At 45.2% G+C, this 27,817-nt stretch overlaps 2 protein-coding genes across 6 annotated transcripts in view; one reads left to right on the top strand and one right to left on the bottom strand.

Moving 5' to 3' along the window:
• On the top strand, window positions 1-15,368 carry TGFB3 (transforming growth factor beta 3). The gene is made up of 7 exons (XM_005479782.4): window positions 1-928; window positions 6,296-6,459; window positions 7,750-7,879; window positions 9,374-9,481; window positions 10,262-10,433; window positions 10,907-11,060; window positions 13,397-15,368. The coding sequence occupies exons 1-7, from the start codon at window positions 214-216 to the stop codon at window positions 13,553-13,555; spliced, it is 1,602 nt and encodes a 533-aa protein (XP_005479839.3). The 5' UTR covers window positions 1-213; the 3' UTR covers window positions 13,556-15,368.
• The window catches only part of TTLL5 (tubulin tyrosine ligase like 5), a 135,952-nt gene continuing 122,146 nt past the window's right edge, over window positions 14,012-27,817 (bottom strand). For all 5 annotated transcript variants that reach the window (XR_012580727.1, XR_003379906.2, XM_026792380.2 and 2 more), the window contains one exon: window positions 14,012-26,922. Coding sequence is in view for 3 of the 5 variants with exons in the window: in XM_026792380.2 (XP_026648181.2) it covers window positions 26,882-26,922 (41 nt within the window). In the remaining 2 variants the exon portion in view is untranslated. The remainder of the gene's footprint in view (window positions 26,923-27,817) is intronic.

Genomic DNA, 27,817 nt, shown 5'->3' on the forward strand with positions numbered 1-27,817 from the left:
GGGGCCGGGGGGGCGGCAGTGTGCGCGGGCGGGCCGGTGTGGAGCGGTGTCGGTGTACGGACCAGGGCACGACGGTCAGCGGAACCCACGGGCGCGGCGGACGGCCCGGCTGCAGCGCTGCCGGCTGGGCGAGAAGCGCGGCGGTGCCACGCTCCCGGGCCCCAAGGGCCGGGCACCGGGCGATGTAGGGCACGGGGCCCGGCGGGGGCATGAATGGTGCAGCGAGAGGGGCGGGCGCGGTGCTCCCCCCGCGGCGGCGGGGCGGCGCGGGCCGCTGACACGTGCGGCGGCGCGGCGCGGCGGGGCGCCCCCTGCTCCGCGGGGCGCGGGGCGGCGCATGGGGAAGGAGCGCGGCGCGGCGAGGCACGGCGCCTGCCGCTTCTCCTTGCGGAGCGCTGCCAGCTCTTCCTGGAAGTCCTGAGTCGCGCACGGCGCAGTGAGTTCATGCACCTCCTCGCCAAGCCTCAGCCTGCGGGTTCTGGGGAGGCTGCCGCCAGCACACCGCCCGGTTCCCCGCGCCCTCTCGCCGCCTCTCGGGGGTCTCTCCCGGAGGCCCCCGCCGCCGCCTCCTCACACATGAAGATGTACGTGCAAAGGGCTCTGGTGCTGCTCTCCCTGCTGAGCTTCGCTACCGTGAGCCTCTCGCTGTCGTCCTGCACCACCTTGGACCTGGACCACATCAAGAAGAAGAGGGTAGAGGCCATCCGAGGGCAGATCCTGAGCAAGCTGCGGCTCACCAGCCCGCCGGAGACCGTGGGGCCGGCCCATGTGCCCTACCAGATCCTGGCCCTCTATAACAGCACTCGGGAGCTGCTGGAGGAGATGGAGGAGGAGAAGGAAGAAAGCTGCTCTCAGGACAACACCGAGTCAGAATACTATGCTAAAGAGATTCATAAATTTGACATGATCCAGGGCCTCCCCGAACACAGTAAGTGCGGGGCTCCCCCCGTGCCGGCCGGGGTGCCGCGCCCGCGGGGCACAGTGCCCGGGATCCCGGGCGCGGGGGAGGGGCGGCCAGCCGGGGCCGAGGGGCGCCGGGCCCCCGCCGAAGGGGCCGCTTCCCCGGCGGGGCGGAGGGCGCGTCTCCGCCCGGCCGTGCTCGGTGCGGAGGTGAGCGGGAGCCGCGGGGCGGGGAGCGCTCGGCACGGCGCGGGGCTTGGCCGGCAGTGGGGACGGTGGGTGGCGGGGTCCCGGAGCGGCATCGGCCCAGGCCCCCGCGGCAGCGGCGAGCCGAGCCCGTGCCTAGAAGCCCGTGCCTAGAGCCCTGACATAGGACGAGGCGGGGAGGGCAAGCCGTGCGGGTGGCGGGGTGAATGCTGCGCACCGGGCGGGGAGACAGCGCAGGTCTGCTGTTTGGGTGACAGCAGGTATTCGGCCTCCTCCCTGCTGAAGCTCCAGCGCCTGCCGCAGAGATACAGGCAACTGCCCGGTCCGTGCAGCACCCGCGGCGGCAGTCAGAAGGTGGAGAGGTGGTTGCTGAAGAGACTGCTGCTTGGAGGACGCTGATGAAGGTGTTACTCAGATAGTGTGAGCGTTCAGAGAGTGAGCAGAAGACAACAGGGATGCAGAGCAGGTGTAAAGCAGACAGTGATGCCAAAGGGACCCCCAAGGGAACACAGGCGTTGAGGAAACATGACAGATGTTGAGCAGGTGTGGAGCAGATGATGAGCAAGCCCAGATGTGGACACTAAACAGATTCAGGTGCAGAAACTGAGCAGATACAAAGAGACTGAGCAGACATGAACTCAAAAGCAGATTGCAGATGCTGAGCACATGTAGACACAAGCAGTCATTTTGGTTTGTTTGGGATTCCTTAGAATTGGAAGATGCAGTCATACCACTATCCAGGGTGTTCTCCTGTGATGTTGTGCCATCCTGGGGACAAGATTTGAACACCAGCAGTTTTGGGGAGGAGCTGTGACTTGGTGGAGGCAGCCACAGAATGCAGTTACTCTGCCAGGTTTATGTTAATCTTGACATATGATGAGCTGGAATAAGCTACAATTTGGTAATGCAACAAATTTTACTTAATCTCTAGCAGACTGCATTCCATATGGTTATATGATTAGCTCTTAGCTCAGGAGACACTGAGATTCAAGGAACAGAAAGGGCAAAGGTTACCTGTATTTCCGTGGTTTTGATCTACTGAAGTGTCATTTGTGAAACTATAAACATATATTATGGGAAAACCAAGTGTCTGCAAAATAGTACAGCCACACTATGCACTATGCATTTTAGGAGGAAGGAGGTGGGGAAAACACAAAGCACAACAGTGGCAAATGAAGTTAGGGGTGTGGATTTGGCTAAAATTGAGGAGAAAGTGGAATGAAGAAACAGTGCATGAAAAGGAGTGATGAGTAGGGATTGTGGCTTTGGGAAAATTCCTGTAGAAACAGGAATTTCTGTGTCCCATGTGCCCATAGGATACTAGGTTCAAAAAACCAAGTAGTGCTGAGACTAAATTTCTGGGAGTGGGCAGTGTAGATACCACCACCCAGAGAAAGAGGGAACTTTGTAATTTGGTCCCACTGGGGGAGACTAGCTCCAGACAGATTGTGGTGGCAAGAGACATGCTCTTTTTGAGACCTGGGGAGTTTCATTGCTTACACCATGGCTGAATTTGGCCCCGCATCTTCAGAAGTGGCTGATGTTCAACTTTCCCATGACTCTGTCACTGTGCCAGGTGGTGATCTAAGAGCACGCTCTGAGCCAAAGCCAGTCTCCTGGGGGGGCGGGAGGGGAAGGGGAGGACTACTCCATTGAAGGAACTGCAGTGATGATACAGACAAGTCTGAAATGTGTGCACACTCACACAAACTGTTCTAGCTCCAGACTATTAGTCAACTGTCATATTGGCTCAGAGAACTCATCCTTGTCAAAGATGCAAAGCCCAAAAGTGAGGAGAGCTGAGAAGCAAAAATAGAAGATGAGAGAGCCAAGTTCTCCATCCCTTCTCTGAGCTGCTTGATGACTCACAGAATGGTCTTTTCCCCTGTGCCTCTCAGGTACACTGCCTCAATTTAAAGGGATTTTCTTTCAGAGAGTAACTTACTTTTGACCAGCCATTCACTTCAGGGATCTCATAAAACTCATGTGATCAGATTTGACTTGGTTATGTTCAAGCTTGGGAAGTATCTGCAACAGTCCTGAAAATAGCTTTTTGCTTACCTTCCTGAGGGAAAAACAGATGCCATTTTGCAAGGCAGCTTGAGAGACAAGGCAATTAAAGTCATGGGTCACTAGGGCCAAGCATCTATTCCCTCCAAACCTGCCACCTGCAGAGTTGCAGATGGATCAACTTTTTTCTCTGAAGTTATGCAGCTTTGGCATGAAACACCTTGGTGATTCAGAGGTATAATACAGCATGAGGCAATACCTGCTCACAGCCAGCCTAACCTTCCTTCTCATCAAACTTGAACTGCATAGCCATCAGCCTTCCTGGGGCTTGCCAGAAACAACAGCTGTTTCTGCTGGAAACAGCTGCATGTGGTGAGCCTGCACCTCATGTAGAGCAGTGGTAGGAAGGTGGAAGGTCCCAAAAGAACCTGCTCTCTCTATCACATTATCCACACAAGGAGGCTGCTGGTCTCATCACTGGTGCAGTGAACAGCTCTGGGTGTGACTCCACAGTAATAGCTGGGTCCAGTTGTGAGGCTGTGTCACACCAGGCAGCCTGGCAGGGGTGCACAGGGAGTCCAGGGTCCTGGTCTCCAGGCTTGGTTACTGCCACTGAGAGCTGTGCACTGGGAGAGCTTGCAGGAATATTGCCTCCAGGCTTTGTTCTGTGCTGGTGGTGAACAGATCTGGATTCCAGCGTGATTAACACACCTCAGCTGGGTCTGGACCAAATTCCCTGAAAAATCCCCTTGCTCCCTTTGCCTGTGACCTCGTGCAAAAAAGCACTTTGCCCCAAAGCTGTCAAGTTTCCTGGGAGTGAGACCTCTATCCTGAGCCCCGTGCTAAGAGAAACAGGCTGTAGCCTCCCAGGGCTTGGAGTGAAACACCGAACACAGCTCCATTTCTGCATCACAGAGGGCTTGTCCCCAGGGTACATGACACTTTTAGGGAAGGGAAAAGAGCTATTACTGTTTTCATTGGGAAGGTCTCCCAAGAGCAGCACCTTGATGGTGAAGTAGGTAGAAAGCAATGTGGCTCTTTCTTTCACAGCAGGACATTACAATAGAAGTAATGTCTTATCACCATGGCTGTCTAATTTAGCCAAAAACATTAAGGAGATGATAACACATTAGGTGTCTTTCATCAGCTCTGTGCTGTAGGACCATATTTGCAGCCTCTAAAGAGATTGTCAGAAAAAGCACTGCTGTAGGAAACATACTGAGCTGGACTGACCAGTGGTCTGATCCAAAAAGGCATTTCTAATGATAATTGGGACACCCCTTACGGCCAGGCAGTCAGGTCTGAAATGAAAGGGCAGGCTGTTAACAGCACTATTAATAGGGCTAAATGTGCAAAGCAGCTTCAGGGGCTATTGAAACACAGTATCTGCCAAGCTCTAGGACACAGAACAGTAATCAGTGTTATACTTCAGCTAGAAGATGTCTTTGGGCACTTAATGAGAAGTTGGGTTTTTTGCTGGGCTTTTCTGCAGCATCAAGCCTTGAAGTGGTCACAGGGGTGGAGTGCCCACAGAAGGAATATGTGTGTGGCTGGGGGTACTCCTTGTGTTGCAGGGTTCTTGGGCTGGGCAGGCCAGCTCGTGCCTGCAGTGGGATCTGGTCTCCTGGGATGTGTCTCCTCTTCAATAACAGCTAGATACTTTCCTGTGTGGGAATGCTGATCTGTTCAGTAGTACTAATGACAAAACCTCCTCCAATTAAAGCCCAATGTCAGCATCTGGTCATTAGCATATTGAGTAAAATTTCAGCACCCTAAAAACACATCCTTGAAAACTCGCAGGGTCCTGCTTGCTGAATTTGTGTGTAGCACAAGAGGAAGACTTTAATCTCCACTGATATGAGTGTACATCAGTGTTGCTGAAATCAGAATTTGGCATGGGAGGTGAACCTCTGCAGTCAGGTGCTGTTTCACACTATCCCATTTCCAGAAGCTGTTTCTCAGGGGAGATACTTATGGTGAGATCAAAAAAAGGGCCTGCAGGACTTCAGGAATGTAACTTGAAGGTTGTTCCAGCTAGGGCTTTTAGCCTATTTGTCAAAGACTGGAACCATGCCTGGGAACAGGTGATAGTTTTTCTTTCTGTTTCTTTCTGTTCATTTGTTTAGAAGCAACTTAAATATCAGCAGATATAAGAGCCTCCTGCTGCATTGGACAACAGTCAGAGGTCATCTGAGAGGCTCTGCAGGGCTGCAAACAAACCTGCATGTGGACATAGAGCAGGAGCTGCTGTGTCTTGTTTGCAGGAAGCTTTCACGATGTTAGAGACTTGAAGGCTAACAAGGTCAATAGGAGAGAAATGACAGGAACAACAAAGACTTCCATGAGACCAAAATGGTCCCTTTGAAGAAAGTGTTACTTGCTATTGAGGACTCTGTTTTGGACATTAAAGGTTTTACCTCCTCTCTTTTGAGGCACCTGTGAAATGGGTTTTTCTGTTCAGCAGGCACACATGGAAGCAGAAAATTGCTGTATTATTTCCTGCTCATGTGTTATCTCCACAGGCCCAGTACTATTAATGAATTCCTTCTCCAGTTCATGAGTGAGAACCAATTTTAAACCCCAGTTCTTTCAGTACACATTGGATAATCACTGCCCTAAAGAGTCTTTGACACCTCATGCTTTGTGGTTTTTGACACTGGGTGGTTTCCACTCCAGGAGGCAATGTCAAGATTTGTAAAGTGAAGATTCAGCAGCAATGGGATCACTTTGTATGTAGCTTCATGTCTCCATCATGAGCAGAGTAACAGCATCCTAGTTGTTTGCAATAGGCCCCACTAACTGCAAGTGAGATTGTCCCATTGCCTGGACTGGGGTTGTCATTTTGGATGCAGCCAACCCATGAGTATTAGCAACGTTTGATGAGCAGAGTTGGAAGACATAATAATAAACATACTGTGGTTGATCTCCACTGATTCTTCATCTTGTAGCACTGAAGTAATGATGGCAGTAGTGGGAATGTTTGCAAAATGTTGCAATGTAGATCAAATTTGAGTGAATTCATCCTGTGTTATCTTGAGCTAGGTAGCCATGCTTCCCAGGTGGCAAGACTTTTGAATGACAAGTCTGTACTGGAAAGCTCTTTCTCAAACAATATTTACTTGAGATCCTGCCCCTCAGAGATGTGATTCTCAGTGTTTCTCTGTTTTTTTTCTCCTAGATGAGTTGGGCATTTGTCCAAAAGGTGTCACCTCCAATGTGTTCCGCTTTAATGTGTCATCAGCAGAGAAGAACAGCACCAACCTATTCCGGGCTGAGTTTCGGGTGCTGCGTGTGCCCAACCCAAGCTCCAAACGCAGTGAGCAGCGCATTGAGCTCTTCCAGGTGAGTATTCTTATCACCTTCCCCAGTGTCTGAGCCCAGAATAGCTTGGCTCCTTAATGCTTGTCTCAGCTGATATGTGGAAGCCCATAGAAGAGAGAAGAAAGTGCATGCTGTAACCCAGGCCTCTTCCACCATATGCAGTGATGCAGTCACCTTCCTTAACTTTTACCATGTGGTGCTGCCCTTTTCCCACTTGGAAGGGGACCCCTCATCAGTGGAGCAGCTCTGACCCTTCTGTCACATCATGTGTAGGACCCTTGGCAGTCTTACTCCTTTGACTGTTGCAGACATTGGTGCTAATTCAATGGATGGAGCTCTCTGTCTTGTCACTGATTTACTAGAAAAACAGTGCTTGCTTTCAATGTTCTCTTCAGCAGTAGCTCCCCGGAAGCACAATTCAGGCCATCTGTACTAAACTGGAGTTTTTTTGAACCTAGGGACTGACAGAATAAGGTATGGTTCAGGCTTGGAAGTATATAGGCTGAACTGGAAGGTAATAGGCTGAACTGGACCACCTAATGATACAGCTTAGCATCCAGGCAGCACATTCCCACAGGCTCATGTCTGTTCACTTTTCCATAAGAGTGCAGCTAAAATTGTGTTTGGGTGGCACTTCTTGAAGACTTCCTGGAATCCAGCATCAAAGGTCAGAGCAATTCTCTATCAGATGACACAACTGACTAGGAGGTGTTCTCAGAGCTTCTCCATAGGTTCAGTGGTCTGTGGGTCTGCCGCAAGGAACACCTTGAATGTGCTGTGGTTGTTTGTCTGGAAGTGGACAGAAATGTCAGAGCAGAGGCAGAGGTCTCCAAACCTACACAGCCCTTTTGTGTTCTGACAAAAGTTGAAGAGTGTAGGACACCTGAAAATGCCAAAGGAGAACTCAATAAATTGGCTTCCTGGGCAGGTGACTTGTGGCCAAATGCAGTAGAACCACTGCATTTACCACTGGTGGTTCTACTCTGAAATCCAGATCCATATTCCACAGCTGCATACAAAAACAAACCCATCCATTAAATGAGTTGCCACGTGCTTCTGCCTCTCTCTGTGTCCCTAAACAATTCTCAGCTGAGAGAGGTGGGCTGCTTAGGATACAGAAATAAGCACTGTGTTGATCTCTGGAGTTCAAGTTGGTTGTGAAGCATGTCCTTCTCACCTGACCTAGGGTATTCCTGGTGTCTCACTTGCCAAGACCAACTTTCTAAATTAGTTTTTAGCAAGCTATGGGGAAAAAAAAAGACTAAAGGCTATCCCTTCCTTCTGCATTTTCCACCGCTCCTTCTGCCACAGATCCTTCGGCCAGACGAGCACATAGCGAAGCAGCGGTACCTCAGCGGCAGGAATGTGCAGACACGGGGCTCCCCTGAGTGGCTGTCCTTCGACGTCACCGAGACCGTGCGTGAGTGGCTCCTGCACAGAGGTAGGGCTCTTCGCTGCACTGTGGGCCAAGGCATCCACAGAAATGGGGATCAATGCTCACAGAAGTATCTTTCTGTTCCCATTGTTGCAGGAGCTTGGTTCACAGAGAAGACAGGTTCTTTCAGTCTGAGAACAAGCTTTCCTCCAGAGAGCCTCCTCAATGTGTGACATTTGCTATATTCCCACCTCTTTTCCTGGAGGACCCACCATCTAGCTCTGTGGGCTGAGTCAGAACAAGGATTTATTCCTTGGAGGAAATTCTTTACAGCTAAGCCCAGAGGGGACCCCTCTGCTTGCCTAAATGATCATAGAAAATGACAAATGCTTTGCTTACATTTTCATGTGAATTAGGGCAAATGTAGTATAGGAAAAAGCAGTAAGGATCCTGGTTTATTTAGCTGTGTACAGCTTGTCAGGTATAAATGTGAGGAAATACCAGAGGCTGACACACCTAGACAGCTGGAGGCTTTAACACTGCAGAGAACACACCTCTGCCAGTGCTGGACAGCCCCACAGATAGTTACAGGGCAGTTCCCAGCAAGAACACTGACCCCATTCACAGCTGGAGCACAAGGCATCACTACTCACAGCTGGAATGGCGTACACAGATAGAAGCTAGGTGCCACTGAAGACTGGAATGCAGGTACTGGCAAGCAGCTGCTCCCTGGAAGGGTAAGCTGTGAGCTTGCAGGCTCCTCCTATTTCAAGCAATCTAAGTTGTGCCCTGATGGCTGAAGCTCAGAGCTGGCATTGCAGCAAGCTCTGGGCAGGCACACTAGCTGACAAGACATCACGAAGTATATATGGTGCTAGGCACCTTGTCAATGCCCCAGGAAGCCAGATGTTTTAATTCATGGCACAACATAAAAAAGGAGCTTTCATAAGAGTCTTGTGTTCCTGTAGTCAGGCCCACACAGCACGACTGGTCCAGGAAGTTATTATGAAAGTAGATTTGCCTCTGGAAAGTCTGTGTGATTTAGACTGCTAGCAGTTCAATAAAACAGGAGGTTGCAGCTGCTGAGAAGAATGCTTCCAGTAAAATTACTTGTCCATATCCAACTTGCTTATTTTCAGATTTCTCCTTCAGACATTAAGCAGAAGGCAGATAATAGGTACTGAGGATTGTGAAACTGATTTAAGATACCAAAAGCCAGCTCTTCAAAATACTTGTTTTCCCAGGAAAGCTCCTTGAAGCTCACAAATGTTTTTGGATGCTGAATAGCCTAAAAAAGTAACAAGAAGCACCCTTCTTACCTCTCCAGAAAGTTCCCTTTAGCAAGAACAAGGCTTTTGGCAAAGGTGAAGCTAGTGGATTTTTCTTCCTGTTCTTCCCAAGGCAGCATCTGTTCCTCAACTCTGATAACACTCCTGACTTTGGGACCAACCCTTTGTCATGGGGTTAGCACAGCTGTGTAAAACTTCCTTAAAACTTCTTTATGCCAGGAGCTGTCCCAGCTGAGAAAGACTGTTTCTCACGGAGTCATCTTCTTTGCAGAGTCCAACCTTGGCCTGGAAATTAGCATACACTGTCCTTGCCATACTTTTCAGTCCAATGGGGACATCTTGGAGAATTTGCATGAAGTCCTGGAGATCAAGTTCAAAGGTGATAAAGAGCTGGGTTAGGGGAGGTTGCTGGGGAAGGGAAAGCCTCAAGCATATAAAGAAAAAAATGAGGTCTTGCTTTGTGTATTCAAGCACTTCACATTGTATAACATTTGTCTTAAAATATATCTGGGTTTGTGTGTTCATTATATGGGTATATCCACTATATACATAGGTTACAAAAAGAAGTAAGGGCAGGCTGGGTGGGTTTGCATGAGTGTCTGCAGAAAGGAGTAATTTTATATTTCAGTGTCCCTCTGGGAAATTCAACTTGATGCCTTCTCAGATTTCCACAGAGGCTCTACTCTGCAGTTAGAGTGACTGAAACACAAGGAAGTTAGGCATCCTGTGTGAGGTGGCTCAGAGAGTCAGTGGCTTGGCTGGCCTAAGAACTAGGAACCTCCTGGCTTGCAGCCCTGGGCAGCAGCCACTGGCCCCCACAGGCTCCATTTCTGAGGCTGTTCCGCAGAGTGCCAATTATCTGACATCTTCTTTAAACCATTCATCTTCCTGCCTATCCTGGGATTCAAGCCAGGAGTGAGCGGATGGATTAATGGCCCCACCAGCAGTTTGCAAATGGTAAAACAGGTGGCCCATAAGCCTCTATTTCAGGCCTGCAACAGTCAAATTTACGAGAAATAAAGGGGTCTCTGTGAGGGGAGAAGTAGACATGGTGCCTGAACCTGTTCAAGAGCAAGCATGAGAGTGTTAAATTGAAAGGTCTTGTTGCATTCTCCACTTCCACACTGATTTCTTCTTTGTGGATCCTCTTTTTCTGAAGGCATTGACAGTGAGGATGACTATGGCCGCGGGGACCTGGGCCGCCTGAAGAAGCAGAAGGACTTGCATAATCCCCACCTCATCTTGATGATGTTACCCCCACATCGACTGGAGAGCCCCGTGTTGGGAAGCCAAAGAAAGAAACGGGCCCTGGATACCAACTACTGTTTCCGGTAAGTGAGAAGGGATCCTGCTGGGACCCCATGCCTGGGGCAGGCAGGCCTGGTGAGACTCCATGCCACCGGAAAAGGCAGAGCCCTTCAGGGGATTGTGTGTCACCGTGGTGTCGCAAGGGCCACTGGCCAGCTCAGCGGAGTTGTTCTGTGCTTCTGGCAGAGCCACTGGTTCAAAGAGATCCACAAGCACCTGCCAGGAGCACAGGCTGGGCGGGATCAGCAGCAGCCCCGTGCCAGTTGCTGGAGCAGCCGGGTCCTGCCTGGCAGGGGTGGTGGGAAAGCTGCCTGCCAGCCAGCAGTGCCCCTGGGCTGCCACAGCTGCCTGGCTGTGCTGCTCCTGGTGCTTGGCACATGCAGCCACCACGTGCCACCAGCATTGCTGCTACGAGTCCTTCTGCTCAGGAAGCTGCAGCTCACAACTGCATGAAGGCCCCCCTTTAGATTCACTGTGCTTTACTACTGTGTTTCAGGAACCTGGAGGAGAACTGCTGTGTGCGTCCTCTGTACATTGACTTCCGACAGGACCTCGGCTGGAAATGGGTCCACGAGCCCAAGGGCTACTTTGCTAACTTTTGTTCAGGCCCTTGTCCGTACCTCCGCAGCGCAGACACCACTCACAGCACGGTACATCCACTAGATTATCCTGCCAGGGCTTGTGGCTATGATTGCCTTCCTCCCTAAGTCTGATCAATATCCAGTCTTTTCAAAGTAGCATAAGCAGTTCAGATCAATATTTGTGAAAAACCTTCCAAGGAAACTGCAGAAAAAAGCCTGGGTGGTTCAGCAGGGAAAATGTGCTTGCTTTGAAGCCAGTACTGAGTCTGCTTTCAGGCAAATCTTGATGAGGAAGATGCTGCTGTCTCTTAGATAAGATATGAAAGAGCAGAACTGATGGTTTTAGGGTACTTACTTGGCAGTGGCCGTAGTGTTAACTGAATTGTTCACGTCAAACATCAGTTCTGGTAATTATCTTCTTCCTAAATTTCTCCTGCAGTTTGCACTGGACAAAAGATTTTTCTACACTGTGTGCCAGGTTGTCATGAAAAATTGTTGTGCAATGGCATGTGCCTGCCATCTGCTCCTAAAGGGGCAGCTATAGCTCAAAAGTATAGGGAAATCCATGTCCATTTCCAGAAGTGAGCATAGCCACTCAGTAGGCTATCCTTTTTCACAGGTATCCTTTCCAGCTGCATAAATCCTACCTGACCTACAGCAGGGAGGAGGCTACTAGGCAGTGAGATTTTTGAGTGAAAACTTGGCAGAAAGCAAATGTCTTTAGGTAACTTAAGCACAACCTCTGGTCAGCCTTTGGGAAGAATGCAGTCTGAGCCTGGCTAGAGCAGTAAAAAATAAAAGTAATGGAATAACACAGGCATGGGAGAAGTATTGAGAGAAAGAGACAGATTAAGGACCAGACAGTCCACTGCTGAAGCAGGAAAAGTCAGAGGAAAATCCTGTGTGCTTCTGCCCACAAGAGTCAAAAAGCAGCAATCCAGATAATGCAACAGCTCACTAGCAAATTAACTTCAGATTTCACTAAAAAAGTTACTGGAAAAAACAGATTCAGCTGAAGAACAAATAACTAGGTAAGGGTAATATTTCAGAAAAGATCCTAACATTTTTTTGACAGTCTGCATAGCAGTAAGGTTCAGTGAAGCTCAAGGACTAATATCAGTGGGAACAGCTGATCTGTGGGAATGAAGAAGTGAACAGATGCTGGGCAGTAACCACAAGACAAAGCAAGGGAATTAACAGCTTTGAAAGGGTAATGGGCATGTAGCTTTACCATCTGGTTGTCCTGAGAAGCTCTCCAGAAGGTAACTGGACTGAATCAGTGTGAGAGAAAGGAGACTTTAGAATGACTCCTAATGATCTTAAACAAGAAAGGAAATGAGCAAGCGTTAAGGTCAGTGAAGTGATCAAAGAAAACTTTAGAACAATATAGCTGCTGACAGCTTGCCAGCAACACTTAGGAAAGACATGATGAAAAGAAAACTCACCAGTCTGTTTAACTTGCTGTTGAGTAGTGGCTCAGAGCACAATACCCTGTGGTACAGCCAGGGCTACTTTGCTTAGGATCCCAGAGAGTTTCTACCACAACAATAGTGATTCCATGGGTCTAGATGATAGAACAGGATGTATCCTTAACACTTCTCATCTCCAAAGACTGTAAAGTACTTCAAATGGAATGTGCCAGACCCTGTCATTTATACCAGATAAGCACTGAAGAGACCACACTAGTGCAGGTGAGATCATGCTCACTGCTGAGAAGTGGTCACCTCTGGCAAGAAATGTGGCAACTGTTCTGTAGTGGTTACATGGCTGTAGTGTAGAGTCATCTGTGGGCTGGGACCAGCTGGGAGGAGAAATCCAGTGGGGTCCCACAGGACTGTCCTGGCTCCAGTATTACAGTGTCATGACTTGGAGGATGGAGTGGAGGGACAAAGCACCAGACAGTTCGAAGCTGGGGGGGAATTGTGGATACTTGAGAGGACTGGCATCCATCCAATGCTATCTGGAGATGTTGGTTGAAATAAGCAGCACTGATATTCTTTCTTCTGGCTTCTTTAATAGAATCCAAGACAGCATGGCCCCAGGCTGGTTACACCCAACCTTGTTAAAAGCAAAAATTGTGACACACTGCTGTACCAAATCAGAGATGAAAGGAGACAACTACTTGCACTCCTTCAACCCTTAGGCAACAGTCACAGGGAGCAAGGGTATTACCATTAGGAAAAAAAAAAAAAAAACTCTTAAGAGTCAGGCCAGGGCAGGTGAGACCATTTAGAAGCAGGCCATGATTAGGAAGTGACAGGGGAGTATTACTCATCTCAGGGAAATACCCTCTGATGAGTCTAGTGCAAACACCTCAAGACTTGTTGACTTGGCAGCCCCTTCCTGTCCTCAAGTAACTTAAACGTATTCCTGACCTTGTCACAACATTTCCTTTGTTCCTGCAGGTGCTGGGTTTATATAACACGCTGAACCCTGAGGCATCTGCTTCGCCCTGCTGTGTTCCCCAGGACCTGGAGCCACTCACTATCTTGTACTATGTTGGGAGGACCCCCAAAGTGGAGCAGCTCTCCAACATGGTGGTGAAATCCTGCAAGTGCAGCTGAAAGGCCCCCTGGCCCACCCAAAGCCAAGGAAAAAACTGTCAGCACCCACTCTCCTGCTCCCAGGCTAACACAAAGAGAACTGGGGGTCAGAGACTACGCATGCTGAGGGCCAAGTGCCAAACCTTGAGAGTCTGGCAGCCCTTGGGGATTTCTTCTGGAACACTCCTTGGTCGTCTTGGCAGTGTAATGTTCCTTCTAGGAAGTACTTTGGTGACACAAAGGCCACACTCTCCAAAATGGCTGGACAGTTGATGCGGAAGAAAAGGATAATGTGGAAGAACTGCAGTGTATTTGAATGCTAGGTGGTTGAGATGGGAAAGCAAGAGAATGAGAAAGCAGGTGAAAGGAAGAATGGAAAAGGGGAGATGTTTTCTATTCTTGCTTTAGCTATCTTAAGACCTCAGCCCTCCCCATTAGCCTGAAGTAGGTTTTCCCTGTAGGAGGAATTTTTGAAGGTTTCCTTAGAGAAGGAAAATGCACCAAGCAGGGAAGCTGCTAAGAGAAGTGCTCAGAGATAAACTTAAGACTTTTGTTCCTCAGAGCCGTGCTCCAGGAGTCCTGCAACTGAAACTGTGTCTGCAAAAACCTCTAAGTTCAGTTGACAGATCCTGGCTATTGGGTTCCTTGCAAACTGCAAGGCTCCCAGTCAGCCTACCGAGCTGAGTCCATTTTCAGAGGGACTGAAGTCTCCATTCAGCTCTTTTAGCTTCCTGGAGTTTCTAAGAGATGATTTCAGGGTCAGAGCAGGAGCATCTGTGGGTACCTGAATACTGGGCCTATTCATTTGTGATCTGACACACCCTGAGGACCTCTTGTCTGTTGTGGTTTGTGAGGTGCTTTGGGGTGTTCTGCACCTGTTCTGCATGATGACCTGAACTTGGTCTCACCTGCCAAGACTTAAAAATTAGTAATCTCAAAAACTTTGTAAAAAATAAATATTTGGGGGGTGGGGGGAGATGCTAACTTTTTCATAAGCAAGTTTTTTGTTGGAGGGTTAGATGATTTGCTGGTTTTAAACTGCTACTGCTGTGGCATACTCAGTCTAAAATTTTTACCCTTTCCAAAATGTTTCTTCAAAAGAACAGATAGAATTTAGGTCAGCAGGAAAATTCCAAAATGGAACTTTCTTATTACTCTCAAACTGTACCTGATGTAAATGAGCCCCATTCCAACCTAGTCCTTCAGATATGTACATCACTGCTGGCATCTGCTTTTGATAGATTAATTTAAAGCTCCCCTCAAACATAAAACACTTTCAACAATACTGTTTCAATATCCAAGGCAATGCAGTTGCCACAGCTGACAAATGTCATATGTCCATTTGAAGATATATACGGTCTGCCAGTACAGACCTGTACATCCATGTATATAACACACCCTTCCTCTCATGTACTGATTTCATGCTCATAACAAAGATTACAGATGCTGCCCAGGCAAGAAATCAATGTAGTCCTTTAAATGGGCTTTTGCAGCCATAGATAGTCCCAGAGTTAAAATCTCTGGTGCTGAATGCCACATGAGACTCAGAGGCTGTCTCTGACTTGCCAAAACACAGCTACTCAAAAGTCCTGTTCTAGACACCATAGAGGTTCCTCCCTGTCTCCTCCCATTTCCTGGTCCCCAGCAACTGAGTGTAAAAAGTGTAACACCTAGCTGGTTAATCACTTGTCGCCAGGGCTCTCCACAGCCAGCTCAGAACCCAGCTCTTCCATCAAGCCCTTCACAACAGTGGCTGCTTCCATATAGCTCATGTGAGGCTGCCAAACTGTGTAAACTCAAATGTCTTAATAAACCATAAACAGCCCTTCCTGAACCATCACCAACTGGTAGATGTTAGCAAGGGTGGGTCACTGGAGGCAGCCTGCCAACCTGCGTTCCATTTTGGCCAGGGCACACATGCCCTGATAGAGGCACTACCCAGCGCTTTATCCTTTTCATCTCTGGGACTCCCTGACACGTTGATTGGTGTGATGATGAAAGCTCTGATAAGCTGAGCACAACACTATTGCTGTGCCCTGTGCACCTCTCCATGCCCAGGCTTCCCTGCCACCTGCCCAGAGAGGGAGCAAATAAATGCATTATGACTGCAGCACCATGCTGATAGACAGGCCAGACATTTACTAGCTACAAGAGAGTGTGTGTGCGTGGGAGAAATGCAGATGCCTATTGGCATAGGAATTCTCTCTGATCTCCTTTTAGGAGCAGCCTCAAGGGAGGTTGTGGTTTACAAGCTGCAGTCTGTTCTTTGGTCATTGTTCCTCCTGAGCCCTGGGCTGGCTTCCTTGCTAATAAACAGGGAAGCAAGGAGGGGGAGCTGCAAAGGCTTGAGCTAGAACACTTGCACACTCAAAGTTCTGTGTGGCACTTGGAGCACATCAGAACCACTCAGGATTAACGCTGGCAGCCCCTTGCAATGGGACTGCCTTACTAGCCCTTGTTCACTGCTGCTCCTCAGTGACAGGAAGGGGTGGCAGAAAGACCAAGCCTTTTGCCTCTTGGCAAAGGAGACAAAATGGCAGTGGAAAATCAGGTGAAGAATCCTGGGGTGTCCAACCAGTATAGACACAGGTATCTCATGGGAACAGTAATTTTTGAAATCAAACACATTTCAGTGACCTCTTTTCTCTTCAGCCTTCCATTTCTGTAGCAACATTTGAGAATTAGATTTGTGAGACAGGCTCTGAATTCTTAAAACGGAAGTAACTTTTCTGGGGTGTTTCAGCTGTAATTCAGCAACAAACTATACTAGCTACATGGGGCTTAGTAACAGATTGAACAGGAGTAATGCTCCTAGGTGCAAATGCACCAAAATTTTTCAGGACACTTGTGTGAGAAGGCAGAGGGCAGTTACTGTGCTGTTACTAGCCAGCAAATTGAAGAAGACAATGGGAAAGAAAAAGTGGGATCTTCATTGCCAACACTGCATACAGCTCTCAACAGTTCTCTTTTGTTGTTTTCAGAAACAAACAAAAGCTGATGAAAACAATCCCAGCACAGTTTGTCTCTTTAACAAAGATCAATGGTTGGAAAGAGTGAAAAAAACCTATTCTGCAGTGCCATAAGGCAGATCCTACACAGATGATCAAACAGCCATCTGTGCAGCCCCTGTTTCTCTGTGGCAAACTATTACAGTATGCAAAAGGCCTAGACCTGAACTTGAACACCTTGTTTTTCAGGCTGTAGTGCACTGTAGAGCTCTGAGAGAAACACTGTTTCAGAAAGTACAGAACGTACACTTATACCTCAGCAAAGAATTGTCTTTGCAGACTAAACGAGTCTTTGTCCCCTGGGCTTTGAATGGGATGGGCTTTAGCAATCCCACTGCACTTACATAAAGCCCATCCCTGTTACCACTGTGTGAACTGGGATATGCTGCTTTGTGTTTCACCTTTCCATATAACCAACAGACATCAGTACCTTCAGTCAGAAAGATGGACTGTGTCCAAAAGTAATAAAAGACAAACATACCTGTCCACTCCTCTGGCAATATCACAGCTCTGTTCTGCTGGGTCCTGGGATGTCTCATATCTCTCTGCTGTGGCTATCAAATTTTCATTTTCTCAGTTCACAGATCCTTTTCTTATCTTTCTGTGCTGCTCTGAAGCTTTCCTTATCTGTGACTAGCATGTCCTCACCAGAGCAAAGATTCAGGAGGTCTGGCTCAGGTTTCTTTGTAAATGCAACCACTACAGCCATCCCATGAAGAGGATCCATTGCAATGTCTTAGGAGGCAGATGTCTTCAATATGTTCTTAAGTCCAGTGCAGGGGAGGCTGAGTATCACAGTGACCAGAACACAACTCTAGAGACAGCTCCACTGTGCAGAAAAGGTTTTTTCCTCATTACAAGTGTTTATAGTGGCATACAAAAGAGTATCTCTGTAGTACTGGCTTGTCTTCTCTAATAGATGATCAAAAGGCAATGAAGCCAATCATGAAAGTACAGTTTTCAATATATATGGAGTCAGTGTGGTATCTACACACTTGGAAAACTATACTACTTTGTGGTCTTACTGGCTGCCTATAATTTACATTAGTTGTGGTTTAGAATAACAGCAGCAATTTGGATCTAGTGCAAGGATGTAAATATGCCTTCTAATTCTTTAAAAATAACATCTATTATTTTTTACATTCAAAATCAGTAGAAAATATTGGTCAAAAGCTGTATAAAATTACTATGTTTAGTAAAAGAAAACCTGGACTTTCAGATCTCTGCTTTACCAGTATTTTCTTTTGCATACAGGGAATTAACTTAAATTCTGGTTAACTTTTTATGCAGTTCCAGAAGCAAAGATGGAAACAACAAACCTCAGTGTCTCTTGTCCTCTCTTGAAGAGAGGCTTCAGACACAAATGCAAGATCCTTTATCATGCAACAAGTCAACATAAAAGAGATGACACAGTTTACTCATTATGAAATAGATTGTCTTAGAAATGAATTCTGGTGTATCAACAAGAAATACAGCAAATGAAAACTGTTAATTAATAGTTGCAATTTTCTAAATGACAGTAATGCATTTGAGATGCCACTTATGCCGTTTATAATTACAGAAAGAATATGGTACAGCACTTTGGATGTCACAGTGTGTTTCCAGGAAAGAACAACTTCCAAGATTAAAGATCTCAGTTACTTGGCTGCTTTATAACGCCCTAATGTAGGAATAGGTTTCTTAGACAGATACAGAGATGGTCTAAAGGCATTCAACCATGCAACTGGGCCCTTTCTGCTACTGGCTTATGATTTAATGAAAGATACACTTAGGGATAAGGTCCTTATCCCTATCTAATGGTATAATAGTTTCTTTACAGCTGTGGTTTATGGCAAACCATTCTTTCCCTCCTCCCCTCTCCCTCCACCCTCCCCATTATTGGTTTCCCACATCCTGCAAACTTAGTGAACAGCTTCCAGGCAGAAACTCTGTCCCCTAGGCTGGTTTATGCTGCTATTGTTAACTTAAACCAAGCAATACCAAGTGGTACCTTCTGAAGACAAAGACTTATTTCTCCCTCTTTCAGGAAGCTTGTGATCTTTGTAAAGGGTGATATTCTTTGCCTCTCATTCCACTTAGTTGACTAGGAAAGATCATAGAATGGTTTGGGTTGGAAGGAACCTTAAAGATAATGTAGTTTCAACCCCCAACCATGGATAGGGACACCTGTTAGACCCTGTTGCTCAGAGCTTCATCCAGCCTGGCTTTGAACATCCCCAAGGTTCCAGCATCCATGTTTTCCCTGGTTACCCTGAGTGCTTCACAAACCTCACAGTAAAGAATTTCTTCCTAATATTTAATCTAAAGTTACTCTTTCAGTTGGAATCCATTCCTTCTGGTCCTGTCACTACATGATGTTGTAAAAAGTCTCTTTTTGTTGTGCAGGCTCCCTTCAGGTACTGAAAGGCCAATTAGGTCACCCTTAAGCCATCTCTTTTCCAGGTTGAACAAACCCAATTCTCTCACTCTGTCTTCACAGAAGTGCTCTGTCCCTCTGATCATCTTGGTTTCTCTCCTCTGCACTCGCTCCAACAGGTCCCTGCTCTTTCTGTTGGGGAGCCCAGAGCTGATGCAGCCCTGCAGGTGGGCTCTCACCAGAGCAGGGCAGAGCAGAGGGATCCCCTCCCTGGCCCCACTGCTCTGGATGCAGCCCAGGACATGTTTGGCTCTCTGGGCTGGCAGTGCCCATGGTGCCTCATGTGCAGCCTCTCAGCCAGCAGCACCCCCAAGTCCTTCTGGGCAGGGCTGCCCTGGGCTGCTCATCCCCAGCCTGTGCTGAGACTGGGGCTTGCCCTGACCCAGGAGCAGCACCTTGCACTTGACTCTGTTAAACCTCACAAGGTTCCCATAGCTCCACTTCTTGAGTTTATCCAGCTCCCTCTGGATAGCAACCCATTGTTCAGGTGTGACAGAAGAAAAGGAAGAAGATGCCTCATTGCTGTCCACATGAGGCCAATACAGGAAAAAAAAAAGCAACATGTAGGCATTAGGTGTGTTGTAGAAAGCAAAGCAGACTTCCTTTTTCTGGTCTGCCAACACACAGCCATTTCTCACTAGCTGTTTAGATACCCACTCATCAGATTCAGAAATGAGGCATTATAACAATATATCATGGCCAGTCCATATACATCACTTGATGAAAGAAACCAGCTGTGTCATCTCAAACCATATTTCCTGACATTTTTCAGGAAGGATTTATTTTTTCTCCTAAGTTATTATCCTCTTCAGGAAGCAGACAAAACAAAGATTTGCTGTCCAGCCAGGGGCAAATCTTACAGGATTTGTGCAATGCATGTAGTGTAATGACTGGGGAATGTCATGGTAGCCATATTCTGGCTCTTTCTTGAAACAAAATTTTGGCCTTTTGAAGTGCTGAAATCCTCTTGCAGGTTGACTAGATGCTTGAGAGAAATCCACTGTTTTTAAGGGTTTGTAAGAAACTCCACTTGCAGAGGAAAGCAGTAGCAGACAGTCTGACTCACAACTAGAGTCTCTGAAAGACATCCAGCTTGTAACAAGCTGCCTTGCATGACACAATTTGACATCTGCCCCCTCAGAGGAGACTTGCTACAAAAATCTCTAAGTATGCTTCAGGATCTGAAGATCTCATTGAGATACTACCATGCTAAGTGCTCTGTCATGCTAATCTGAAGAACTGGAAAAAAACAAACACAACAAACAAAGAGAAACAAAAGAGATAGTAATAAAATCTCAGGAAAGCATATCGCGGCAGCAGTTACACAGTGCTGAATACACATTTTAAATTGTCTTAATTTTTGTCAATTTTACCTGCCTTCATTCAAAACACCTGGGCCACAATTTGGCAGAGGGAGCCACCAATCTTTATTCCTGGATAATTTCAAAAAGAAGTTTTACTACACATATGAAGACATGAGTTTTGTAGGTCTGTGTATAAGGAAAAAAAAATCCAGGCTGATATCACAGACAAAGTGGATTCCACATCGGATTTCTGGAATTAGAAATAGTGGAGAAAACACTTTCAGGAAGGAAGACAGGCCCAGATTGAATGGGGGAAGCATCATGCAACTGGAAGCATTAGTAACGTAAGTACTGGCACCAGTGGGATGCTAAAACTTCCCAGCAGATTCACAGCTCTCCATCTGCACCTTGAAGAATGGTGTATTAAGACATTCTAGGTGTATTAAATATATTATATTAAATATATCTGACACAGCACAACTTTTTCAGAAGATCATATAAATAAGGCAAAACCACATGAAAACCATGAGGTAAATCCTATACAATAATTACTGGAAACAATGTGGAAAAAATCCCTTGCCATTTTTCTTCCCTAGACTCAGAAAAAAACCAGTTTTACAGTAGAATGAGGAAGTGATGACAGTCAAGCAGTTTGACTCATCAGTAAAGAAACTTTTCAAAGATTCCCTCCTGATTTTTGACATGATAATACTCAAGATACAGGGATCAGCTCAACAACCCCAAAATATTTTTGGGGAAGATTTTATGACTTTAGAACATAACTGAGTACTGTAACTTGTCTCCCCTTTGTGCGGGGGAAGGAGACTACCATTACTATAATAATGGTGATAAGATTTTATAAAATATTCTTGCAGGGGCACCAAATTGAATTAATGTTCAGGAGTTGTCTTCTGTTGCCCATCCCAGAACAGCAGGAGCCAAGATGCCAAAATACAATGTTAAAATTGCTTTTAGAGATAACAGCACCTCTTTCACCTGCCCCAAACAAATGATAAAAATTTTGTTAATAAAAGACATATCTTTCACAGCCCCTAAATCCTTAACAATTGCATCCAATTTCATCTTTTTAAGGCAAATTTGATTTGTCTGATAGGTCAGATAAAGAAGCCACTTCTTTTCAAAGAATAGAAGATTTCTCAAGCTCACTGTCTGTGCTGTAGGCGTGGACTTGTAGAGAAGAGGCCTTGGTAAGTACAGTCTTTTCCCTTGGGAACCACGATGATTCACTGAATACCACTGGCAAAGGCTTCATACCAGGGTCTCCACAGTGATCAGTGATTCTATCCTTTTAATTCAAAACAGCAGTGAAAACTCCTTTTCAATGAGGGCCAATAAAATCCTTTTTTGGTAAGTTAATAGAGCAGACTCCTCAGGGCAGACTTGGTATTACTTGTCACCTTCAGTTCAGTGAAGTTGTCCTCTTGCATTACAACTGCAGAGGAAGACTCAGAATCCAACAATTTTGAGATCAGTCTGCATTTCCTAACTACTCATCTCTAAGTCAGCAGGGAATCTTCATTCTTTGCAAAAGGACAGCAGTGTTCTAAAGGGGGAATGAGCAAGTTACCAGGTTCCTAAAGACATGCTGTGGTTGTGCACATTCACCTTGAAGGTGCTCTGCACTTGAGCTCTTTGGAAAACAAAGACAGCAAGAAGCAAAATGTGTATGAATAAGATAACTTAAAAGCTTCAGTTAGTGGAAAAGTTTTTTTCCATATTTACATGATTAACCATTTACAAGCATTTTATTATGGATGACTTTCATATAGCCACCTACTTTCCTCCAAAATCCCTGTTTGTCTAGAGGTGGATCTCGGTGTCCCTTATGTGCTTTTAAGTTTCTGAAAGCCTCTGCAATATACAGTGCCCAGCCAGATGAAAGCATACACAAGTTGCATGTAACAACTTGGCATATGTCAGCAACGGACACTTTTCTTGAGAAAACTCAAGGACCACAGGATGAATGCTGGTGGAACATGCCATTGTCAGGAAAGAAGCTTTGTCCTGGCCGTTCTAGTAGTCTGTACTGCAACTGCCAAGATAAAAAACCCATACAAAGTCAGACTGCAAGACCACCTAGCTTAGCCCTTGTTGGACAGAGGTCAACAGCCCATGCCTGATGCACAAGTTAAAAATTGGAACAGCCCATTGTAAGACTTCCCCAGAATAGTAATTAGAAAAATCTTAGAAACTTCCTATTTTTCAGTTTTAATATTTCATATGCCCTAACAGATTACTTTTTCATGGATTTGTCTACTTGTCTTTTCAAACCACATACTCTTTTTTGTATTTATATCTTGTAACTAGGAATTCCATAGGTCAAGTACATACTGTGCAAAAAAGTTGCTATCTCTCCCCACTTTCTTTATTTTTTTCTTTGAAACTTGTATCTGTTAGTTTCATTTGATGCTCCTACTTCTAGTGGGCATGACAGTGAACTATTGCTCCTTTTTCAACTTCTCACTTACATACCTCTTCCTCATCTCTTTTCCAATCAATCACTTTCTGCATGAAGAAAACTATGAATGTTAAGCTGCAGGTATAAGCAATCTCAGTTTTGCAAAGTAAAATTAAGGTTCTCCTGATGTTTGGTGTAAACAAGGATGTCTCAGTTCTAGGAACATGAGGTTCTAGAAGAAAAAAAAAGCCCAGCCCCAGATTTAAGTACAGCTCAGCAGCTTCTTTTGGGAGAAACTTATGACAGAACCATGAGAACAATGTGTTCAGAAAGGAAATAATTTGAAGAGGATCAATCAGCCACTTACTGCAGCCAAAAAAATCCAACTATTTATACACCAGAAAATAACCCATTCAGATTCAAACAGTGACCCCAGGATTATCAGCAAATATAAAACTGACTGAGGTAAAAAGTCTTTGGCAGTTTTATCAAGTAAATCTTAAAAAATAAAATGGGAGACAGACTACTTTTGTTTCCAGCAAATAATCCAAAATTACAGGAAGTGTTGTATTAGTACAAGGTACAGGTCTTAGAGAATGCATGCTGAGAATCCAAGTCTGTTCTGTTAAGCCATCTGCACATCAATGAGCTCCTCAGGGAAAGAGGAATGGTCTAGCACTGCCAGCCATTCAACTCCAAGCAAATGGAGTGTCATGAGGAAAAGGCACAGCACTGAGATTCCTACTAGTAAACAAAGTAAACACCAGAACTTCCATCCACAATGTGGAACAGCATCAGAGATATATATGTTGACCTTGCAGGCATCATAGTAAGGAGCATGTCCAAGAAATCATGATTGTGCAAAAAAATACCTAGTCTTGAGAACAGAAATTTCAGTATATCTTCTTGTCATTCAAGACTAAGTGGTTTTTGTTTAGGGCCACAACATGATCTTCCCATTGATGGCACTCACATGCCTCATGAGGCTGTTTTAAAGGTCAAGATAAAACATGTGAAAAGGAAACCTGATATTTCATGAATTGAGCACAAGTCAGCTCTTCTGGAAAGGAAGAGAATTTTATAACCCTGCCCTTAATTTTTATGTCATGGTATGCTCATCACCTAAACAAAGCATAAATGCTATATGAACTCTTCATTAGCTCAGCCCCCAGGACTCTGATGTGCACATTATTGCTTTCAAGCCTCATTCTCTGTCACTAAAACAGGCTCTGTAAGTCAGAAATGATACAAACATCACAGAAGAGGGGGATGCTTTGATAACATTTTTCACTGTCAGCACTGAGATAGATGCTGAATGATTGTTGGGGTTTTCTATTAGTAATTGTCTTGCAGTGAAGAAGGACACTTCTGATGCAACCATTGATGAATACAGAGAAAAAATGAACCACACTTGAGGAACACATACCTGTACTCTCCTTGTGCAACCATTATATATCCAAAAGGGTTTGCTATTCTACTTTCCTCCCTTGTAGAAGAAAACACTTCCTGTAAAATGCCTTCTCTCCCAAGATGAGTGGGAAACAGTCCTATGCTCCCCCACTGAATCTCTTAACTGCAGCACTAAGAGACTTATGGAAAGGGACAGACATGGAGAGAAGACATGCAAAGAGACAAAATACGTGTTACTCTTCAGTACAGAGTACCCAGCATGCACAGACATATGGACTCCAGGCTGAAGAATACAGGGAGGTGGAAGAAATAAGCGGCTGGAATCACACAATTTTTTCTCTATTGCACATGTTCACAGTGTATCAGCATTTGTGTTCAGAGATGGGATCAGCAGATGCTCAAGACAAAGGAATACTGCTATGTCATTTGATGCTCTGGTAGTCCTGAGAAAAAACAGGAATTCATGGTCTAGGTGTTTGGCTTCAGGTAAAGGACCAGTCTTGAGACTCCTGGGTTGTTTTTTTTCATTTGTCTGAAGCAGGAGAAAAATCTTCTCAGGGAAAAGGATGCAAGTCCTCACTGCTCCTGACAAAATTAATCCCTTCAAAATAAAGGTCTTGGACTGCACTGTATATTTTCCTGAATATTTAAAAAATCTCAGAGACAGGATATTAATATGCTGCTACTAAGTCATCACAGTTACAGATGTTGGCTACATCTAACATGCAATACAAAGAAGTTGAGGAAAAATGTCTGTAACCAAGTTGAAATCATTATCCCAAAATGAGTGGGTGTGAGACTGGCAAAACTGACAAAACAATTCACCCGTGTTCATAATAAGCCAGCACTAATTGGAAATTTTCTTGACAAATATGTAAGAATGTTGCTTCTGACGAGAATTCCTATAAGACAATCACCTTTCCTGAGCTAAGTCTTTATCCTACAAACCTCTCTACAGTTTTCAGTAGTGGCTGTGATACCTGAACAAACAAACTAGTAAACAAAAGCAGAGATGAGAGGTCCATAAGGATGTATATCCTACAGCTACTGAATCCTGTATATAAAACCCAGTGGAATAAAGATAACTCAGATCCATTGGGAGGAAGAAAGGAATGGAATTGTTATTTACGGAAGCTCAATCTTACATGGAAATAGCCCCTCTGACCGAGCTGGAGGCAATAGCCAATATCAGCATAGCAGAGTAGGCTGTAAGAAGACAGACCTACGGTCCTAAAGCCCACAGCTGCTAAGAATGTGCACAAGTCTGAAATAACTTCTGCAACTAAGCTTTCACTAATCATGAGCCAACAAAAATGTGAAGAAAGTGAACGTGATCATGACTGTCTAATGGAAATGAAAGATAAGCTAAGGAAGGGAACAGCTGTATCAGAGAGCTGCACTTCAGACAAGTGAAGTATTCAGTGTGTCACATGTGTGAGTGTACCAGAAATAGAAAAATGCATATTCTGTCCTATTAATTCATGCCTGAAGTGAGTGATGGTGAAGCTAATAAGGTATGAACATAATTATTTAACCTTCTCACAATTTGTCTGGTCTTGAGTGACAGAAAATATGTGGAATTCAAGAGTGAACATGAACATAATAGTTTCAAGAGAAAACACCTTCCCTCTCTGACATAGCTTCTTTTGTCAGTCCTTTGGGTTGATGACTATCTACCTGTCAACAGATTTGAATAATCTCTTAACACTGACTATACAAACTACAAAAGACAGAGGAAAGTGGAGTAAGAAAAGAGATCAAACAGGATGTCGAATCCAATCTCTGAAGACTCTGATACAAGCAGTAGAACATTTTTACCTTTGAGAACTATCAATCACACCCCTTGCTGTTGGATAAGGAAGAAGTTGCAAAATACTGAGTTTTCCTTTAACTTTCTGGCACCAACAAAGAGCCAGAGCTGAAGCTGCTTCCTGTTCATTTTAAGGATGGATGGATCTTCTCTCCAATACAATTTCCAGCTGCTGACATTGTTTTCTAACATAAGCAAACTAATTTTCATAACACTAGGCAAATTTTAACTGAACTCCTTCACCAAGACACTATTGCAACTGATAAGAGCCACCTGGGCCTCGGGGTTCAAGCCTGGGTCTGAAAACATCAGCCGATTTAAAAAGTTTTACAAAGTCTAAACAAACAGAAATCAAAATACAAAATAAGCCACACAAAATACAAGTATCTTACACTGAAACAAAGACAGATTTAAAATCCTGTCCAGTATAACAACAGCAAATATTTTGGGAGTGTGAATTAATAATTGAAATTATAACCAAAACAAACAAATGAAATTACTTTATTTAAACTGTTAATTTCTATGGCTCTGTGCCAAAATTCAAGATGGCAACCAACACAGATATCTCCAGTCACATGTTCTAATATTTTTCTCTGCTGATGGTTGCCATGTGATGAAAGTATGGAATCTTGGCTATTACCAGACTAGAACAGATTGAAATGGCTGAGCAAGTGAGACTTTATGTTCAAACCTGGACTTTAGGAAGAATAGCTGCAGGAAAGATCTCACAGTTAGTGATTTGTCCCTTGAAGGGACAAAGACTCAGCAGCAGAAGCTCCCAGAAGCATTCGTTCATCTCAGCTTGCAGGTGTATCACCACAATCTGCTTTCACAGATGTTTAGATACTCTTCTCAGTGGGTTGTTCTCTCACCAAGGCCTCCTCTTCTCTCTTTTTTGCCTGATACTGGAATGTGATGGTGTGAAGTCACTGCTGCTGCTTCTTCCGTTGTCCCCTACTTGAAGCAACTCTTGGGATTCCTCACCTGGAGTTCTGTGTTAATCCTTCTCTGCGAGTAGAAGCTGGGAAAAAAACCAAAGTTTTTTTACTCAAAGATTTCGAGTAATCATGGAGGACTGTTCAACAGGGAAAACTGATGTCCTGCTCTGCAAATCTCAGCCATCACCAGAAACCTGAGTGTCCTTACCACACAACCTCTCTGCCACAACAGATGAGATCAGAGACCAGTATAACAAAACCTACCTTAGCAAGCTACTGTGTGAAAAAGTACTCTTGGTATTCCTTTCAAGCACCAGAATACCTTCTTCACTCTTGCTTCCGACTCATGTGACTCATCTCTTCACATGCACCCTCCTCTAAATCTTTCTCCCATATCAGTATGCTTTATCTCTTTCTTTGGGTCTTTTACTCATTTGCTTGCATGGGAGTCTATTTCCCCACTCCAGCACATGCTGAGGACCTTGCTGCAGGAGAGCTGAGGGTGTGAAAGGTAGATCTTTAAAAAGAAACAAATTGGGAATATGGAATGTGGTCCCTTTCCCCACCCAATTATTATAAAGAAACAGTTTTGACTTCTACATACTGCAGCATTTTACTATTTAGGCATATTATGGGAAAACGTCAATGTCATCTTCACTTCTTTTACTTAAACATACTTAGCCCTTGAAAAAGAAAAAACCAAAACATTTAGAAATGTACCAAGTTTATTTTGGACAGCTTGCATTTTACAGCTAATCTAGTAGGTAGAGCTTGTCCTGTGTATTTAGCACATCAGCTTGCTCCTAAACATGAGTGACATTTGTTGAGAGATGTTTATTAAAAATATTGCTATATTTAAAGAAAATACAGTCACTCTCCTTGAAACATACAGCATACAGCCAAACATCACAGAACACAGAGGATCTGGAAAGATGTTTAGAAAGTGGAATTGCCAGCTATGTCACCACACAGAAAGCT

The sequence above is a fragment of the Zonotrichia albicollis genome, chromosome 6 (assembly GCF_047830755.1).
Source record: "Zonotrichia albicollis isolate bZonAlb1 chromosome 6, bZonAlb1.hap1, whole genome shotgun sequence".
NCBI classification, from domain to species: Eukaryota; Metazoa; Chordata; class Aves; order Passeriformes; family Passerellidae; genus Zonotrichia; species Zonotrichia albicollis.